The sequence below is a fragment of the Cynocephalus volans genome, chromosome 2 (assembly GCF_027409185.1).
Source record: "Cynocephalus volans isolate mCynVol1 chromosome 2, mCynVol1.pri, whole genome shotgun sequence".
Taxonomy (NCBI): Eukaryota; Metazoa; Chordata; class Mammalia; order Dermoptera; family Cynocephalidae; genus Cynocephalus; species Cynocephalus volans.
The window spans coordinates 123913387-123933962 of record NC_084461.1 but is presented as its reverse complement, the minus strand read 5'-3'; the positions used below and the strand labels follow the sequence as shown (position 1 = coordinate 123933962).

Genomic DNA, 20576 nt, shown 5'->3' with positions numbered 1-20576 from the left:
AATAAACTTTATTATATTTACAGGTCCTAGAAACAGGAGGCATGGCATGCCACACAGGGTCACATGAAAAAGACACCAGAGTGGTCAGTAGGTAGAAGACAGGAAGGAGCAAGGGGAAGGTTTAGACCACTGTTTTTCCTGGGGTTTCCACAGGAAAGTCAAGGCAAGATAGAATGAATGGTTTAGAATTAGCTAGTTTGAATAATTTCAGTGGGCTTTGGGCTAAAAGGGTGGTTTGTACTTGCCTGATACCTGGCCCTGGCATGATTAAGGCAGAGGAATACTGTCTCTTGGGTGTACAGGCCAGATAGAGAAGGTATGACTCTGGATAGTTCATTTGCATATCAAAGACATGCTACTTGCTGGACCCTTTGTTATTTTTAAGAATTGGCTAGGCCTGGATGGGACAGTCTCTCCCCAACCAGAAAGATTTTTTTTTTAGGTATAAAAACATTGTAATATACAGAAAAATTTAAAGTATTTCCAGTACACATACTCTGAAAGCTATGCAACATTGCTGAAGGAAATTTTTAAAGACCTAAAAAATGGAAAAAACTCACATGTTCATGGATGTTAATATCCTTAAGATGGCAATACTCCTCAAATTGATCTACAGATTCAATGCAATTCCTATCAGAATTTTATCTGGATTCTTTATAGAAATTGACCACTGATGGATTTTGGATGTGACCGATGCCATTGTGCACACAATAAGCAACAGCACAAAATAGCCGCCGGCCTCATCTTGCACTCCAGCACCAAGCTCCTCCCTGCTTCCCTTTACAGAAGCCTCCTGACTTGGAAACAACTTTCTGGCTTCTGCGTCGGTGCAGTTCTCCAACCAGTTACATCAACCCAATGGACCCCCCCCCGGGTACATTTCGTGCCCAACAGCTAATATAAACTCTCACAAACCCATTGTTGCGGCTGTCTCCCATTTTCAGGGCAGCCTGGGGCTGTCCTCCATTTTGGGTACAGCCCGGCAGATTTCTTTCTTTACTAGAGCTTGAATGGTACCTGGCATCTCGGCTCACTTTCTTTCAACCACCTGGTCCTAAAATTCATATAGAATTGCAAGGGCCCAGAATAGCCTAAACAAACTTGAAAAAGAAAAGCAAATTTGGAAGACTCACTCTTCCTGATTTCTACTTTTTTTTTCTTTTTTTCTTTCTTGGTGGCTGGTTGGCACAGGGATCAGCACCACACTCTAACCAACTGAGCTACTGACCAGCCCTACATTTTCTGATTTCAAAACTTATTATGAAATAACAGTGATCAAGACAGCTGGGTACTTGTACAGGGATAGATAAATAGATCACTAGGAATTGGGAATCCAGGAGTATACCCTATGTATACCCTATGTATATCTATGGACAAACAGTTTTGACTAGAGTGTCGATACCATTCAGTGAGGAAAGACAGTCTTTTTAACAGATGGTGCTGGAACAACTGAACAGTCACATGCAAAAGAATGGAGCTGGACACTTAACTCACACCACATACAAAAATTAAATATAAAAGGAACAAAGACCTAAAAGTAAGAATGTAATTATAAAACTCTTGGAAGAAAACATAGTGGTAAATCTTCATGACCTCGGATTTGGCAATGGATTCTTAGATATGACATTAAAAGTTCGAGCAACAAAAGAAAAAATACACTGGATATCGTCAAAATTAAAAACCTCAGTGCATTAAAGGACACTATTAAGAAAATGAAAAGACAACCCACAGAATGGGAGAAAATATTTGCAAATAATATATCTGGTAAGAGTCTAGTATCCAGAATATATAAAGAACTCTTTCAGTTCTACAAGAAAAACACAAACAATCCAACTAAAAAATGGTCAAAGGACTCAACAGACATTTCTCCAAGGAAGACAGACAAATAGCCAATAAGCATTTGAAAAGATACTAAACATTATTAATCATTAGGGAAATGTAAATCAAAACCACTATGAAACCACTTCACAATCACTAGGATGGCTAGAATCCATTAGAAAAAAAGAAAGAAAGAAAAATAATAAGTATTGGCAAGGATGTAGAGAAATTGGAACCCTAATACATTGCTGTTGGGACTGTAAAATTGTGTAGTGCTATGGGCGACAGTATGTTGTTTCCTCAAAAAGTTAACCATAGAATTACCATATGACCCAGGTATTCCATTCCTAGGTAAATACCCCAAAGAATTGAAAAGAGATATTCAAATGAACACTCGTACACAAATGTTTATAGCAACACCATTCACAGCAGCCAGTAAGTGGAAACAACCCAACTGCCTATCAACTGGTAATGGATAAACAAAATGTGCTATGCCCATACAATGAAGTAGTGTTAAACCATAAGAAGGAATGAAATACTGATTCATCTTACAACATGGGTGAACCTTGAAAACATTATGTTAAGTGCAAAAAACTGGACACAAAAGGTCACATATTTATTGTATGATTCCATTTCTATGAAATACCCAGAAGAAGTAAATCCATAGAGATATAAAGTATATTAGTGATTGCTTAGGTTGAGGAGGATGGAATTTCGAGGGTTGATAGCTAAAGGGTATGGAGTTGTTTATGAGGGGCTGGAAATATTCTAAAATCGACTATGGAGAGCAAGCCCAGGGTCCTACGCAGGACCCGAGAGCAGCCTGCTCACCCAGAAGCAAGCAAGGAGCACGCCAAAAACACCACTTCCTTGTGGTTGACCTACAACAGCCACCGCCATAGCCATGGCTGCCACAAAAGTGGCTCAACACCACAGCAGGAGCCACAGACACCATGCAGGCAGCTCGTCAGACACCCAGCTGCGTGACACCAGAAGAGTCACCAGTGGAGACTGGAAAAAGAAGACATCTCTGTCATCAACGCCCACTCCAGAGTAATAGAAGAAGCAACTGCTCTACCATGCCCCTGCTGTTTTTCTGATTTCAGTAATTTCTGTCTTCTCTCTTTTTTTCTTGGTCTAGATAAAGGTTTACAAATTTTGTTGAATATTTTAAAGAATCAAAAAAAAAAAAAAGACTAATAAGCCATCTACAAAGAACCATTGATATAAATATTTTAATCAAATATTAACTTCACATAATTCTTTTAGGGTGTCATAACCTTTATGTATATTGTGTAACTTGTTAAATATGTAACTATCATTCATTTTCTTTGACAGAGTTTTTTATGGGAGATTCAAATCAAGGTCAAAACTCAACAAATAAATAAAAGTGATGTAGGTATTAAAAATAATAATAAAATAAAATAAAATAAAATTGACTATGGCAATGGTTGCACATATCTACAAACATACCAAAAATCACTGCATCATGCACTTTAAATGATTGTTGTATGGTATATGAATTATATCTCAATAAAGAGTGCTTATCTTTTACCAATACGTATTGAAATAGATGTGGATGAAATAACAGATGTCTGGGATTTGCTTTAAAATAATCCCTTGGGGGAGGGGAGGGGAACAGAAGAAATAAGACTATTTGAAGTTGGTAATTGCTGAGGCTGGGTACTTGGAAGTTCATTATTCTATTCTTTCCACTATTATAGATGTTTGAAAGTTTTCATAAAAGTAAAGAAAAAAAGAAAACGCCATGTAATGTTCTCTCAGAAAACAGGGGAATGTTATTTCCCTTGATAGGTTATTGTCCAGATCCCCCAGCCCTGCTGAGCCCTCGGATGAGGGACATGAATTATTAAGGGGAATCTGAGAGGCTCAGAAGCCATAAAGTGTGGAGAGGTGGTGAGCACAGGATCTGGTTTGGGCCAGACAGCCCAACCACCTCAAGGTGGCCCTTTCTTTCTCTTCCAACCCACTTGCCATGCTGACCGTGGTGGTAGAAGTGGAGCTGGGGAGGGGATCAGGTAAGAAGCCCCCCATATTCATACTCAAATGGGGTGGGTCCAGGAGAGCCTCTTGGTGGTGGTGGAGGGGCTAGACCAGCTTAGGCTGGGAAACTGAGGCAAAGGTTGTGGACAGGACTCAGGAATCCTGGAGCTCAGCTTCCCTCATGAGAGTTGATATGGAGTTCTTTCTCAGGTCGCAAGGAGAACTGTAGCTCCACACTCCTTCTGGAGGGGTCCACGAACCTCCATCTGCTTCAGCCAGGGACTCTGGAGACTCAGGTGGAAAGAGGTGTGGGGTAGCTGGGGGCAGGGGAAGATGAAGATGACACTGCTGACCCCAGCTCTGCCCACAGGAACAAAGCTTCACCTTTGACAGAGTCCTGGGCCCTGATGCTCCTCAGGTAGGGGAGTCTGAGAGGGCGACAGGAGGAGGATGGGAGCCCTCAGGTCCCTGGACCCTGGGGTGCTGATTGCTTCCTGAGCTTCTTTGCTCAGGGCAGGCTGGGACAGGGCACCTGAGACAGAGGAATGTGCCTGTGTCTCCCTGCAGGAGGCAGAGCAGGAGCTGCTGGCATGTGTCCAGTTCACACAGGGCTCTGTGAGCCAAGGGTACAGCGTGGCCCTGCTGCTCTGGGGCCGGGAAACACAGGCACCTCGACTCGTGCTTCACGTGAGTCCCAGAAGAGCCACCAGGGCACAGGTCTCATGGGGCTCAGATGTTGTCTCCCCCAGGAAACTTTCAAGAATCTTCTCCACATTCCAGCTGGACAAGGCGTCCCTCCATCAGGCTCCTATAGTACTCTGTGGTCCAGACAGGATGTTTTGCCAGGATCAATTTATTTATTTTATTTATTTTTATTTTTTCTAAAAGATGACTGGTAAGGGGATATTAACCCTTGACTTGCTGTTGTCAGCACCACACTCTCCCAAGTGAGCTAACCAGCCATCCCTATATGGGGATCCGAACCCGTGGCCTTAGTGTTATCAGCACCACACTCTCCCAAGTTAGCCACGGGCCAGCCCTATTGCCAGGGTCAATTTATGCAGCTATTGGGAGGTGCGGGAAGGTGGGAGGCTGGGTGAAGGTTAGAGAGGTGTGGTGCACAAAGATAAAATATCCAGGCAGGTCTAATTTTCACAGTTTTGGGTAATACTAATAATGATAACAAACTTGAAAGTTTTGTTTTTGAGGCTTCAACAAAAGACCCCCGAATCAAGATAGCTGCCTCAGAACCTTGTCATGTGCCCCAGCCCAGCAAACAGCAGGTCCCACTGAAAATGCTCACTTTTTGGCTCACTGTGAATGTGAGAGCTGGTGCCATTTCTGTCCTGGACACCATGTCCCCAGTACCCAGCACAGGGCCTGGCACAGACTTTAACCTCAGGAGCTGTTGAAAGACAAGAGTAAAGCTTTCTCAATCCTCACTGCATGCTTCTCCACTTTAGCTGCTGCAGGTGCTGTTTGAGGAATCTCTGCCTCTCAGCAGCTCTGATCATGTGCTTAGTATTCTTAGTCTGGTGCAGGTGAGACCCTTGGGGGAGGGGAGAGAGTTGGACCTGGGGAGCCAGGGCTAAGGCAATGCTGCAGAAAGACCCTGAAGCTTGTCAGGAGCCAGAAGAACTTGGGTCCAGCCCCACTCTACTGCTCACAGGTGTGGGCTTGCCTCTCTGGGGTCTCCTTTTCCCTGCCTATGAAATGGCTGAATTCTTAGTACCCTGCTTGGCCCACAGGAGAATCATATGAGCCAGAAGTAGGGGAAAGTCTCAGTTTGTAATAGGTGTGATTGCATGATCCCAGCTCAGCCTCAGCAGGAGGACCCGGGACCTGCTCTCTCCAGGGGTGGAGAACCTGGCAGTACTGGATGTGGCTCCTCTGGGCTTGTGAGTGTTCAGGGCTCAATGGAATCTGAGAGTGCTTGTCTTAAGATAGGGCTGACACCCCCATGCTAAACCCTTGAAGGTTTCTACCCACTGCCACCCCAGAGGAAGGAAGGTCTGAGATTGAGGTCATGCTTACAGGGCCTGAGTCTGCTCCCCGGACCCTTTTCTACCCTCCTCCTTCATCCCATACACCCATCCCTCTCACTCCTCTCACCCCACTTATACCTCTTCAACTTAAACCTTTTTAATTCTCCTCCCCACACCCCATGTCCCGACTCAGTCATTATCATACTTGGTGATTTCGAGCATCTCATTGAACAGGACTTCAGTTTCTCCATCTGTAAAATGGGGGCAATTCCAACTACCCTGTTTCCCCCACTGGGCAGATCACAGGAGGAAAAATAAGATCATGAAGGTGAGAGAGTTTTAGGGAAGTATACTGAGCCTACAGCCGTTGGAATGATTCTTATAGTATAACGGGACCTCTATGGGCTCTCCCTGCAGAGGGGGGAGTGGACAGAACCCTGGTACTTAGGAGCTGAGCTCAACCTACCTTTCTTCCAGGGTGGTGGAAGATGCCAGTGAAGTGGAGGTGTCTGAGGCAAGAGCTGCCTCAGAGCTGTACTTGCAGGCTGCAGTGGGTAAAGGCAGGTGAGGACAGGAGGGCACTTGTCTCCCCTTACCCTATAGGCATTTGGCCTGAGTCTACTCTCTACCCCACAGGTACTGCTCTCTGCTTACTCTCACCATGTCCTGCTGAGGGCCTGACCTTCCTGAGCGGCCTGGGACCCAGGGTGTGTGGCAAGGGGCCTTGCGGATCCTGCAGCTCCCAGGAACCCCATAAGTCTGGGTGGGCCTTCTGACTGCACTGGGGGGTGAGGTAGGGGGCTAAAATACGGATGTACCAGTCCAGGGAAGCATCAAATTCTCTCCTTTCCTCAATTCTGGCAGTAAGGGTACCCCTGATCCCAGACCCTTTGTTAGCAGATGATGTGGTCAAAGGCAACTGGATAGAGAATTAGTAGAACCATTAAATAAAAATAAATGTTTTTTTCTTTTTTAAAAAAGATAACCGGTAAGGGGATCTTAACCCTTGACTTGGTGTTGTCAGCACCACACTCTCCCAAGTAAGCTAACCGGCCATCCCTATATAGGGATCCGAACCTGTGGCCTTGGTGTTATCAGCACCACACTCTCCTGAGTGAGCCACGGGCCGGCCCCTAAATTAGCAAATTTCTAACCCACAACCCTAGAGCCATGGGCCAACCCCTGAGATCTTTCTTTTTAATATAGGCATTTACAGCTATAAATTTCCCTGTGAACACTGTTTTTGCTGCATCCTATAAGTTTTGTTATGTTGTGTTTTCATTTTCATTCTTCTGAAAGTATTTTCTAATTCTCCCTGTGATTACTTTTCTGACCCTTTGGTTTAATTTCTACATATTTTTGAATTTTCCAATTTCTGTTCTGTTAGTTAGTTTTAGTTAATTCCATTGTAGTCAGAGAAGATACTTTGTATGATGTCAATTTTAAAAAATGTACTGACAGTTGTTTTGTGGCCTAACATATGATCTATCCTGGAGAATATTCCATGTGCACTTGAGAAGAATGTATATTTTGTTATTTGGGGGTTGAGTGTTCTGTACATGCCTGTTAGGTCTAATTAGTTTAGAGTGTTATTCACATTCTCTACTTCCTTACTAATTTTTTGTCTAATTGTTCTACCCATTACTGGGGTATAAAGTCTCCACCCATTATTGTAGATCTATTTCTCCCTTCAATTCTGTTAACCTTTGCTTCACATATTTTACTCTGTTGTTAGGTGTGTACATGTCTTTTTGGTTTGTTTGTTTTTAAGATGACCAGTAAGGGGATCTTAACCCTTGACTTGGTGTTGTCAGCACCATGCTCTCCCAGTGAGCTAACCAGCCATCCCTATATGGGATCCGAACCCGTGGCCTTGGTGTTATCAGCACCACACTCTCTCGAGTGAGCCACAGGCTGGTCCCCAGGTGTGTACATGTTTAAAATTGTTATATTGAACTTTTTATCAGTACATAATGTCTTTCTGTGTATCTTGTATATTTTTTGACTTAAAGTCTATCTGGTCTCAGGGTCGGCCCGTGGCTCACTTGGGAGAGCGTGGTGCTGATGACACTGGGGCCAAGGGTTCAGATTTCTATATAAGGATGGCCGGTTAGCTCACTGAGTCAGTGTGGTGCTGACAACACCAAGTCAAGGGTTAAGATCCCCTTACTGGTCATCTTTTAAAAAAAAAGTCTATCTGGTCCCATATTTATATAGCCACCACAGCCTCTTTTGGTTGCTATTTGCATGGAATAACTTTTTACTTTTAACCTACTTGTGTCTTTAGATCTAAAGTGAGTCTCTTGTAGACAGCATATGGATGGATTATGGGTATTTTTAAAGAAGCTGATTGACCCAAACTCTGCCTTTTAATTGAAGAGTTTAATTCATTTACTTTTTCTTTTGTTTTTTGTTTGTTTTGTTTTGTTTTTTGTTTTTGTTTTTGGTTTGTTTTTAGGCATATGGCCAGTATGGGGATCTGAACCCTTGACCTTGGTGTTACTAGCACCACACTCAAAGTGGGCTAACCAGCCAGCCCTAATTCATTTACTTTTAAAGTAATTACTGATAAGCGAGAACTTACTTCTGCCATTTTGCTATTTGTCTTCTATATGACTTCTATCTTTTTTTTGTTCCTTAATTCCTCTAATATTGCCTTTCTTTTGTGTTTAATTAATTTTTCTCAGTGTGCCATATTGATTTCTTTCTCATTATCTTTTCCATATTTTTTAAAGCTATTTTCTTAGTGGTTACCTTGGAGATTACAATTAACATCTTAAACTTACAACAATCGAGTTTGAGTTAATACCACTTAGCTTCAGTAGTGTATAAAGATTTCACTCCATTCCTTCCCCTTATGCTGCTACTTTCACAAAATACATCTTTAAACACTGGGTATCCATTATCATAGATTTATAATTATTATTTTACGCATTTGTCTTTTAAATCACATACATAAAAAAGAAGAGTTACAAACCAAAAATTCAGTAATACTGGCTTTTATATCTACATATGTAGTTGCTTTTACTAGTGTCCCTTATTTCTTCATACGGCCTCAAGTTACTGTCTAGTGTCTTTTCATTTCAGTCTGAACGATTCCTTTTAGCACTTCTTGTAAGGCAGGTCTACTAGCAATGGATTCCCTCAGCTTATGTTTATCTGAAATGTCTTAATTTCTCCTTCATTTTTGAAGAATAGTTTTGTCAGATATAAAAATCTTTGTTGGCAATTTTTTCTTTCAGTACTTTAAATATGTCATCTCACTGCCTTCTGTCCTCCATGGTTTCTGGTGATAAACCTGTTTTTAATCTTATTGAAGGTCCTTTGCACAAAATAAGTTGCTCTCTCTTGCTGTTTTCAAGATTCTCCCTTTTTCTTTGTCTTTTGGCAGTTGCATTATAATGTGTCTTGGAGTTTGTTGAACTTCTTGGATATGTAGACTCACATACTTCATAAAATTTGGAAAATATTTGACCATCATTTCTTCAAATATTATTTTTATGCCATTCTCTGTCTTATTCCTCTGGTATTATCATTATACATATCTAAGTACACTTGATGGTGTCTCACAAGACGTAGGCTCCAGTAATTTTCCTTCATCTTTTTTCTTTCTGCTCCCCAGACTGAATAATTTCATTTGACCTGTCTTCAAGTTCACTGAGATTCTTTCTTATGCCTGCTTAAATCTGCTATTTTACCTCTCTAGTACATTTTTAATTCCAGTTATTGTACTTTCCACCTCCAGAATTTCTACTTGGTTCCTTTGTATAATTTCTGTCTTTCTATTGATATTCTCTATTCATTGAGACATAATTTTCTTTATTTATTTTAGTGTTCTGAGATAGTTTAATTAATGTCTTCGTCTGGTAAATCCAATGTCTGTGTATCCTTAGCAACAGTTTCTGTTAATTTCTTTTTTCTCCCTGTGAGTGAGGCATACTTTCTTGTTTCTTTGCATGCCTCTTACTTTTTTTTAATGTAAACTAACCATTTTTAGTATTTTTTGTAAGGACTGTATTTGTCCTGTTGGTCTCTTAAGTCTCTGTTCCTTTACAATATCCATTTTGGGTATTACAATGTGGTAACTCTGGAAATCAGATTTTCCCTCCTCTTCAGGGTTTGCTGTTGTTGCTTGTTGTGGGCTGCAGCCATCTGTTTGCTTAGTCATTTTTGCAAACAATTTTTGCAAAGATTGTATTCTTTGTGGTCACTGAAGTCTTCACTCTGTTATCTCAGTGGTTAGCCAGTGACTAGACATACAATTTCTTGAAAGCTTGGGACCAAAAAAATTAAGAAGAAGAAAGAGGAGAAGGAGGAGGAGGAGGAGGAAAAAGAAAATAAAAATGTTCCAGGTCCTTGCAGATTGGCTCTGTATTGGGTCACTCCTTCTATGCTTAGCCAGTCCATTTGTAGCTCTGCCTTAGCCTTCACTTCCTGCTTGTGCTGAGATTAAAGATCAGACAGGGAAAAAGCTTACAGTTTTCTTGGGTCTTTTCTGAGAATGAGTCCTGCACTGGGTGTGCTTTCTAGGCTCCTCAGTATACATAAGAACTTTTCAAAGCACTTATTCCCTCCAAATCTCATTCCCCAACTTTTCTTCCCAGTCTTTCAGTATGTCCATTGTTTGCCCCAACTGTTATTTTTGCTTTAGGCAGCAGTGGCTTGATCTTCTGTCCTTCAATGTTTTCAGGGAACATTCTCTGTGTAGCCACTCTGTCCTGAGAGAGTTCAAAGTGAAACAAAGAGAAGCCCCCTTTCATTAGTCCTTTTGGGGGAACCCCAGACAGTCAAAAAAGACAATCACAGTTCTTTGGGAACAAGATTTGTTCTGCTCCCTCCAGAACCAGGTACCCCCACCAGAAATTTGGGCTTCTGTTTTCAAGACTACCTCTGTACTGGGGAGGGGGCCAGAGCTAGGGAAAGTTAAAACACCACAGAGATCTCTTACTATATTAAATTGTCTTTCTCCTGGTTAAACATTCACTTAGTTGCTGTAAACCTTTGACTATCTCCCAGAGGTCCAGTAAGGTTGATTCTGACCATATTTGCCAGGTGTTTCTGGGTATGGATGGACCTACAGAATTCCCTACTTTGCCACTTTCACTGATGTCACCTTCCTTTGCCTATTTTTAATTTGGATTATTTGTCTTTGTATTATTGAGTTCTAAGAGCTCTTTGTATATTCTGTATACAAGTCCCTTATCAGGTATACAATTAAAATTTCTTACCATGAGAATATATTACCTCTGTAATTTAAAAAATTAATAATAAAATAAAATAAAGATTTATACCAGGTTACAAATCTGTCTGGTTGTACAAAAAAGTTGCTGGAAATAGTCAACCTTTCCATCAGAGGGCGATTCTGTCCAGTTTCTTTCCCCACCCACCAGTAGACATCTCCTTTCTTCCTCTCTCCCTCTGGCAGAGACTGCCCCCTGCTGCGGATGTTGGCTGGTGAGGTTGTTGGTGAGGAGGTAGAGGGCTCTCTGCCCAGGATTGTCTCATAGCTCCTGGAAGGAAACAATTACAGTGGGTTGCTTCTCTGCCTTGACCCCCAAGGTAGCCTGGGAAAGGGTGTGGGGTCCTTCGGGAAGCTCTGGGATCTGGTCTTAGGCCTGCCTCGCCCTGTCACAACCAGCCCCGACCCCAGCCCCAGCCCCAACCCAAAGAGAGAGGCTGACCCACTGGAAACTGGCATTTAGGAAGGTCCCACAGTGACTGGGCTGCCTAAGACTGGAGAGGAAAAGGCAAAGTTCAATAGTAAAATGAACCCCTCACCCTTCAGAGGCCTTCAACAGCTTAATAAGCATTTTTGCACTAATATCTAATTTACAAATAAGGAAAGGGAGGCAGACCTAATTTATAGGTGAGGAAAGGGAGGATCAGAGAGAGGAAAAGACTTCTCCATTTTCACACACCCGTTAAAAATCAGGCCTCAGGGCTGGCCAATTAGCTCAGTTTGTTAGAGAGTGGTGGTATAACAACACCAAGGCCAAGTGTTCAGATCTCTGTACTGGCCAGCCACCCCCCCCCCAAAAAAAAAATCAGCTTCAGAGATGATATGACATCAGGGATTTGAGGGAGGTCAAGCTGGGGTTATGGGTCAATCAAAAATGCTAACTGTTGAAACTGGGTGATAGGTAGATGGATTTCCTATACTCTGTATATGTTTAAAGTTTTCTATAATAAAACAGTAAAAAAAAAGTCTGGCCCTCTGTCTCCAAAATCGACAAGCACATATCTGCTTGGTTAACATTCCCAGACCTCCCCCTGTGCCAGGCCCTATGGGATGGGGAAGATAAGCTGGGGGGTTCACCCCTCAAGGACAAAGCAGGGAGGGGCAGGCATGTGTTTATCTATAGGCCAGTTTTTTGTTTCTGTTCTTTTGGCAGCTGGCTGTATGGGCATCTGAACCCGTGACCTTGGTGTTATTAGGCGATGCTCTAATCATCTGAGATAACCGACCAGCCATAGTATGGTATCATGATTAAGGCTTTAGTGTCAGAGAGAAATGGGCTTGAGTTTCAGCTCTGCCACTCGCCAAGAAGTTGTTTGACCTTACTGAGCTTCAGTTGTCTCATATGGAAAATGTGGGGGAAGGAAAATGTGGGAGTAGAACTGCTGCCTCATTGGAATGTTGTGTGAATAAAAAGAGGCAATCCACGAACAGCCTTAGCACAGTGCCATCAAACACATGTAAAAGCCTAATAGGAGTTAGATTTTTATAAATAGCAGTGTGCTTTGGAGTCCACAGGAAGGAGTAATTCACTCTGAGTGTCTCCTTACTAGGTAGGTCCATGAGTTTGCTCCAGGCTGCTCTGTTGGGGGCCTCGGAAGGGAGAATGCAGGTGAAACAGGTGAGGCCCACACTATGGGATGCAGTAGAAGCAGCCTGGGCCCGCCAGGCTGGCCTGAGGATCCTGCATGTAGGCCTCCTTGGGGACACCCTGTCAGATGGTGGGCTTAGCTGGCTGGGCAGGGCACTGTGGGAGCTACAGGTGAGCAAGGTGAGGCTTGGGGGCACCTGGGCCAGCAATGGCAAGTGCCCACCCTGAACCCTCTCTCCTTAGGTGATAAAAGCCTGGAGCCAGTGCTCAAGAAGCCAGATGCTCAAAAGAGCCAGAACTGGGGTCACGGGGCTCACAGAACCACAGGTATGTCTTATCGTCCAACCTTTTGGGAGACTTTCCTCTCCTCTGTTTACAGAGCACTATGAGGAGGTCCTCCATTCATTCATTAATTTACTGATTCCCAAACATATATTGACCACCCACTATGTGCTGGGCACAGTGCCATGTAGGTCCTGGGAATTTCCTGTCCTCATGGAGTTTACAACCTGCTGGGAAGAAACAATTACAACACCATGAACAGAAGTATTTTAAGCAGGAAGACAACATTGCTCCCACTTCTCAGGTGAGCAAACTGAGTCTCAGAGATGTGAGTAGTCCAGGGTCACAGGCACAATCAGAGGCAGCAGAGGTACAGTCACACAAGTTCTTCAACTCCTAACATGGTGCTCTCTTATCCTCTTAGGCTACATGGCTTTTCTTGTGCAGAAGGAGGTGCTTTCTTCCATGATTTGTCTCAGGGGGGTTGAATCTCTGCTTTCCCTGTCCAGGCTCTCCTGGTCCTTCACTTCCCTTTTCATAATTACTTACAACTCATTTTTATCACCCTGGGTCTTGAGAGTTAGGCATGTTAGCTCCCATTTATTGAGCAAGTGCCTGACTGCTCAGGGCTTTAGTATGACCTCATTTCATGCTCTCTACAATATTTTTTTTTTTCTGGCGGTTGGCCAGTGAGGGGATCTGAACTCTTGACCTTGGTGTTTACAATTTTTATCAGCTCTGTTTCATGGAGAACATGGATACTTAAAAGGCTAGTCACCTGCCTGAAGTCATACAGCTAAGAAAAGGAGTTGGGACCCCAATTGATTTCAAAGTCCTGAGCTTAACTTATGACTGTCCTGGGAGGAGGACAGGTGTGGAATTTCCATACCTAATATCTTCTTAGCAGGTGACAGTTAGGTCCTGGATGTGGTTCTGGAAGCAGCCCTGACAAAGAGGGTCTGTTGGAAAAGTTGGGTCCTGAGTTCCAAAGCTGTGTGCACACATGGGCTTCTGGCTGAGCCTAGACTGATGCCACCTGGGCCTGGCAGGTCCCCAATGTGGCCCTGCAGTTCTTCCTGGCCCAGGCCTGGAGGCAGAGACTGCGAGAGCAGCACGAAATTTGGATTCGAGAGGAGCTGAAGTGTTTGGAACAGGAGGAGGAGGTGGCAGGTGACTAGGTCAAAGGCCTGATGGCCGAACAGGAGGTGAGGAGAGTCAAGTAGGGAGCTTAAGGCTCCTTCTAATTGGGCCAGGTACTGTGCTAGGGGCTGAGATCCAGTGTCAATCACAACCAACTGGTCCATACACTCTCTCATGGCCCTCACAGCCTTGTGGCGGATAGATAAGGCAATTGTCAGTGCCAAGTGCTATGTTGTGGGGAGCTAGGGGCTTGTAGGAACAAAGAGGTACACTGACTCAACCTGGAGAGAATCAGAGATCACATCTAAGCTGAGATTTAAAGGACAAACAAATCAGCCAGGGGCATTGACTAGACTCCGAGCTCCACGAGGGCAGTGAGTGCTCATCACATGGAGGCATTCAGCAGATATAACTTACTTGAACAAATTTAAGAAACAAAACTCATGTACGTGATGGAGGGTGGGTGGGGTAGGCACATGTTCTCAGAGAGGACAAAACTGTATGAGCCAAGGTCCAGAGGGAAGCAATGGCAAAATGGGTTCTGGGAACTGCAAATTGTCCAGTCTGGCTGGAGCCTAGCAGGTGCAGAGTTAGAGGCAAGGCTAAAGAGACAGGTGTGTGCCACACCTGTGGGTTTGGATTTTACCACAAGGATTGTGAACCTTTGAAAGGCATGTGTCATCTCAGCTCTGACCCTCACTAGCCATGTGAGTTTGGGCAAGTTAGGTCACTTCTCTGATCTACTGTTTCCAAATTTGTAAACTGACAACTTCCTATATAGTCATTATTGGATAAAATGAGATAATACACATGAAGTATTTAACACAGAGTCTAGCGCACAGGTGGTGCTCAACAAGGGGCATGTATTATCACCGAGTTCTGCGAGGAGAGGCAGAGATGGCACCAGGTACAGACAGTGCGGAGATTCCAGCTGAAGGCCCTTTAGGCAGAGTGGGACACTGCAGAGCAGGACCTGGCAGCCTTCTATGACCTGCATGTGCAGGTCACCCGAGCTCGGACATGCCATGTGCTACAGGTCAGTGGGGACAGAGGGCAGGCCTTGAGCTGGCTCCAAGGCTGGCTGACTGACAGGCATCTCTGAATCTAGGCACAGGTATTTCAAGCCTGGCAGGGGCTGTGGGAGGAATAGACCATGATCACAGAGCATCACCACCACAGCCTGCTGGCTGGTGTCCTGCAAGATATCATCAACCTGGCCACACAGAACCAGGAGCTCCAAGCCCAGAACCAGCAGCTGCAGCAGAGTGCGGACTAGTTGGGAGGCAGTCATGCTGGATCCCTGTCCTGGGGAGAAATCTGGTGATGAGGAACCAGATTTCTCGAGCAGTTTCTTCTCTTCTCATTCTGAGGGTCCTAGGAGGGAGAGAAGGTGGGACACAACAACCAAGCAGACCCTTATTATGAATAATCAATAATACCACTAACCATGTCTCTCTGTGCCAGTCCCTGCCAAGCACCTAACATCCATTATTTATTTTAGCCTTTTCAGCTACCTTACACAGTAGGTACCATTTGATCCTCATTTCAGAGATAAGGCAAATGAAGCTAGGAGAGGATAAGTAACTGCCCAAGGTCAGCCAGCCAATAAATGGCAGAGCCAGAATTCAAATTCAAGTCTGTCCATAGTTAGTGGTTGACAAACTTCAGTGTGCATCAGAATCACCTATGGAGCTTGTTTAATGTAAAGAAAAGGAAAAAAAAAAAAAAAGATTCCCAAACCCCACTCCGTAAGATTCTGCTTCAACAGGTCCAGAATAGGCCTGGGACTCATTTTTCACAAGCTCACCAGGCTTTCTACCACAGAAACAGGGCCTGACATTCCTCTGGCCATGATTTTAAAGAACAGACGACAGGCAGGAATTACGTGAGGGAACCAAAGGATATGAGAATGAAAACCACATCAGCATTAAGAGTTTTCTAGCCTAGAGTCTAGTTTGCCCTGCTGGGCCCAGTACCTTCTAGTCCCAAGACTCCCTCCACATTCCCCAGGACCCAAGTTTTGTGCTTCAGAGAAATTTCAAAAGCTCTGTGACAGGGAAGTTTCAGTTGCATGGAGCTCCCAAAGAAAATAATGCTGCTGGCAGCAGCTGAGAGAAAATTTTTCCTCCTAGTTTAGAAGTTACCCCAGAATTAAGATACTCAGAACACCAGAGGAATAAAATTACATTTGAAGGGAGCTGTGCAACATAGAAGACACAGGACAATCATGGCCAGTTGTAGGACCTACCCTACATGCTAGAACACTTTATTAAGACCTTATTGCTTACAGTTAGAGACACTGATTGAGCTATAGAAGTACCTGGTCCCAGGTCACTCTGTAAAGCTTCCCCAGGCTGTTGGGAGCTGGGACACTGCTAGGCAGGGGCAGGACCCAGAGTGGGAAGAAGCCTTAGAGGGGGCAGTGAGTTTCAAGAGGGCCCTTGGGGCAAGCAGAGAGGTCAGGAGTGTAGGCTTAAGCCAGAGCCCAGGGGCAACATTCCCTGAGATGAGTCAAGCCCCAGCCCTCCCTGGAGTTTCCAGGAAAAAAGGCTGTATCTGGGGAGCAGCACTGTGGTTGCAGGGGGAAGGTCTCCAGGCACTGCTGGAACTGGGGGAGATTAGCAGAGTGGCCTGGGTGGTGGTGGTATAATCTGTGGCAATTGGGTCTTCCTGCATGACAGTGGGGGGTGAGTACCCCTTATGGGGGAGTCATGCATCACTGCTAGGCTGCAGCAGCCTGCACCAGGCCTGGGGCCAGTGAGTTTACTGGGGTGACCACAGTAGGCAAGAAAAGCCACCTGCCACCCACACCCCACTTTGTGCAACTGTGTTTCTCCAGGATAGGCAGAAGCCTCCACCATGAGTGATGAGGTCATTTCTCAGGCCTAAGTATTGATGCTCCCTTAATTCCTTAGTCTGAAAGAACTGGGGGAAGGAGGTGGTTAAGAGTTTCCCTAACCAAACCCATTCTTCATGTCTCCTAGGGGTATCCTTCATCTGCCCACCTCCAGAGACTAACCTGGCTGCTCTCACTTCCCCAGCTTTTCTCACAAGGCACTTGTTACAGGGCTACTGACAGGAGAGGCGAGGCCTGGGAGGTGGCTTCAATGGTTGTGCCCAATCTACAGGGTCTGGAGTCAGGGTGGTCAGGGGCTAGCGACTGCCATAGTACAGGTGCACAGCCAGGCCAATGAGCAGTGTGGCCAAGAAGAAGGTGGCTGTGAGTTGTAGCCGCAGCAGGGCTGCTGAGAGCACGGCATTGACCACCAGTGAGCAGGACACAACAAAAAGGCGTGTGATGCTGCTGCCGTGCTTCATGACAGCTGACATGAGTAGTCCATTTAGTGCCTGGCTCAGCACCACCAGTGCTGCCCATCCTGAGAAACCCTCCAGGAAGCCTGGCCCAGGGCCGGCACCTGCATGCAGACACAGGTTTAGGAGCACACCAAAAGTGTAGAGGAAGAGATTCTGAAGAGCTAGGGGCAGCTGCTGTCTCTTCATGAGCAGTTCTGTGTACACGGATGACAAGCCTGAGATGAGGCAGTACAGGATGAGGAGTAGCAGTCCCAACGGAGTGATACGCAGGGGCATGGGGCTGGCAGCAGCTGCTGGATGGAGACCAGGAAGGGTGTTCCTGAGGTCCTGTAGGCCACCTGCAGCATAGCAGGCCCCTGCGGCCATCAGCAGCAGCAGTGCTAACCCCTGGCGTGCAGAGAGGCGGTGCTGGAGGCAGAGGCAGTATAACAGGGCCGTGCTTCCAATCTTAAGATTGCTCAGCACCTGGTAGGTGCTGGGGTCCATGTAACGCTGAAGATAGATCACCAGGTTGTTGTTAGCGCCATAGAGCAGGGCTGATAGTGCGAAGGGAGCAGCCTGGCGCCAGGGTGGAGCCCCTTGGGGCCACACTTGCCAGCCCACCAGGAAGGAGAAGGCGCATAACAGCAGCTTGGTCAGCTCAGTCAGCAGCACAGCAGAGGAGGGCCGGAAGGGCACTCGGCCATCCACATGGCACAGCGCCAGCAACGGGGCATGGGCACCATACATAGCAGTGGACAGGAGGAGCATCAGGATCCAGCGGGCCTGTTTGGGACGGCCCAAGCCTCGCACACCACCATCTTCTACACTCATGCCCACACCAGACCCTGGGTGGCCTGTGTAGCTAGCAAGAGGCAGCAAGGATTGTGACACTTTTGGGGAAACTCAAGTTATGGAGCCAGCTCCTAGGAGGGAGGAGCTGTGGTACATTACCAGAGAGAATACTGAGGATCAGAGTCAGCTGCAAACTCCAGTCAGGGATGGAAGAGGAAGGGTGGCCCTTCAAGCCACACTCTTGGGGCCAGTCCCATGAAGTTAGAGAGGGAAGGAGTCCAGAGTGCAGAATGACAACCCATTGTCTACCCTCTGCAGGAAGGGAAGGAAGGATGAAGGCAGCAGGAAATTTGGAGACAGCAAATAGGTGACGGCTGGGGAAGCCAGATAGAGTGACTGTGGTTGAAAGGCCTCCACCTGCAGGCCCCAGCGGCTCATCCTGCCTCCTGCATGGGATCTAGAGCTAGTCGGGCCCCTTGCGCAGTGACCGCAAATAGTCCCTCAATGTCTTCTCCACGTTGGGCACAGCATATGCCTGAGCAGCATAGATGCCAGTGCAGGTGCCCACAGCAAAGCCCAATACTGCTGATGCCCTCAGTTTGGCCACCACATATCCAGCCAAGAATCCCTTGAGGAACGGGGAGGACAAGAGCGAGCCATCCTGTGGAGAAAAACACAGAAGGAAACTCAGCCAGGCTCTCCTCTTCTCCTCCCAGGAGCTGGCCTTAGAGCATTCTACCACCTGCTCTTCTTCACTCTTAGCTGTGGTATTTCCTTCAAAGATTTTCCTCAAGGTTCTGGAGCCAGAAAAAGAACTTAGGAGTCCTGATCACAGAACCCTGGGGTCAGAAGGCCCCAACCACAGAACTCTACTGCCACAAGGCCAGAGATGCCCGAGGAATGGGACCCCTACCTGTTTCTGCCGCCTCAGTTCCTAACATGCTCCCTGACTACTGCAGCCAAATTAACCTCCTTTTACCCTTCATGATCATCATGCTACTTCCCATCACAAGGGCTTTACATATGCTGTTGCACTTGCCTGGAGTGTTGTTTCTTCTCCTCTTCACCTAGTTAACCTCTACTTAAGATCCCAGCTGAAGTGCCATTTTCTCAGGGAAACTTTCCTTAGGGTGACTGAGAACAGGCCCTCAAAAACCATTTGCTGAATAAATCTCTACTACCCATCCTACACTCTCAAGAGCATGTTGAGCAATGAAGCCTAACCAGGGATGGGGTGGTGTGGAGGGTAGAGGGCTCACCTACCTGGCCCATGCCACTGTTGACTTCTTCTTCTACACGCTGCTGCAGTTGCTCCAGCTGGTTCTTGAGAAATGCCAGGTCCTTAAGCTTGGGCAGAGAATCCTAGGACAAGGGAGAGGCTGGCTCCAGCAGTCTGACCCAGCCCCACCCCCTGCTCAATGCTTTGAGAGGCTGGGAGTTGGGGTGTGCCAGAGAAATATCTTTCTGTAAAACTTTCCTAAGATGGCAGCGGTAAAAGAAGAAAGGCATTGAAAAGCATAGAATTTACATGGTGGAGGGTGAGGAAGGGGATGACAAATGGGATCTGCAGCAGTAACATAACAACTCCTACAAGAATTTCACAGAGCAAGCAATGTGTAGGGGAGGTAGGAGGGACAGGTAGGGGAACTGCGATTAGGTCTATCAGTAAAGCACTACTGACTCAACTATGAGCTCTCTGAGAGTGGCAGTGTCCCACTGCCTGACACAGGAACTGGCAAGCACTTGGTAAATGTGTCGGTAACACTGAGCTCCCAAACCAATGGTGAGTAATGGACTGAGGCAGTTAGTTCCCTGGACAATTTAAGGTAAACTTCATTTCCGCCTGGGCTTTATCCCTTACGTCCCAAGGCCATCCCAAACCGAATGTGAGTGACTGGATGAGAGGGAGAATGACTGTAACAGTAAATAAAGTGAATGGTTTCGGTCACATGTAAGTATGAAATTCAGAGTGTACTTAAGGAAGTGCCTAAATGAGGGTGGTGTGAGTTTCCGTCTGAACTAGAACACTCACATGTCTAAACTAGAATCCCCCACCATGTCTCTGGGAGGAAAACTTCGGGGGCTAGGGAATGGGGCAGAGTAAAGAGTGTTTCAAGGTGAATGTGCTTGAGTGTGTGCTAGTAACTGGGGACCGTGACGGCACCCGGAAAAGAACACCTGGGGGATCTCCGGCTCCGCCCGCCTAGCCTAATGTTCCCCCTACACCCCCCTCCCCACTGTTGAGGCAGTCGACAGAAGCCCCACGGAAAACAAGGGACCCCCCCTACCCCTGAGCTGCTTCAGTGTCGTCTCTTCCAAGAAATAAAAAGGTAATGGAGTGTGACGACCATCCCCGACTGCGAATCACCCCCACATTCACTCACCTTGTCATCCGCCATCTTCCCTGACGAACTTGTTGCGCAGGCGCAGC

At 45.9% G+C, this 20576-nt stretch overlaps 3 protein-coding genes across 3 annotated transcripts in view; 1 reads left to right on the top strand and 2 right to left on the bottom strand.

Annotated features, from left to right (window-relative positions):
- LOC134370591 (uncharacterized) overlaps positions 1-15332 on the top strand; it is a 30846-nt gene extending 15514 nt beyond the window's left edge. The window contains 11 exon segments of the mRNA XM_063087645.1: positions 4193-4240; positions 4390-4509; positions 5286-5389; positions 5655-5720; positions 6285-6371; positions 11233-11366; positions 12597-12805; positions 12878-12961; positions 13966-14121; positions 14934-15092; positions 15171-15332. Of these exon segments, the coding sequence (XP_062943715.1) occupies positions 4193-4240; positions 4390-4509; positions 5286-5389; positions 5655-5720; positions 6285-6371; positions 11233-11366; positions 12597-12805; positions 12878-12961; positions 13966-14121; positions 14934-15092; positions 15171-15332 (1329 nt within the window).
- A 954-nt stretch (positions 15333-16286) lies between these two features.
- SLC35A4 (solute carrier family 35 member A4) lies at positions 16287-18184 on the bottom strand. Its single transcript, XM_063085654.1, has one exon. It carries the CDS (start codon positions 18182-18184, stop codon positions 17210-17212), a length of 975 nt encoding a protein of 324 aa, XP_062941724.1. The 3' UTR covers positions 16287-17209.
- A 415-nt stretch (positions 18185-18599) lies between these two features.
- LOC134369299 (SLC35A4 upstream open reading frame protein) lies at positions 18600-20547 on the bottom strand. Its single transcript, XM_063085655.1, has 3 exons — positions 20530-20547; positions 19409-19507; positions 18600-18806 (listed from the first exon to the last, which is right to left on the bottom strand). Exons 1-3 carry the CDS (start codon positions 20542-20544, stop codon positions 18609-18611), a joined length of 312 nt encoding a protein of 103 aa, XP_062941725.1. The 5' UTR covers positions 20545-20547; the 3' UTR covers positions 18600-18608.
- Positions 20548-20576: the final 29 nt, after the last annotated feature.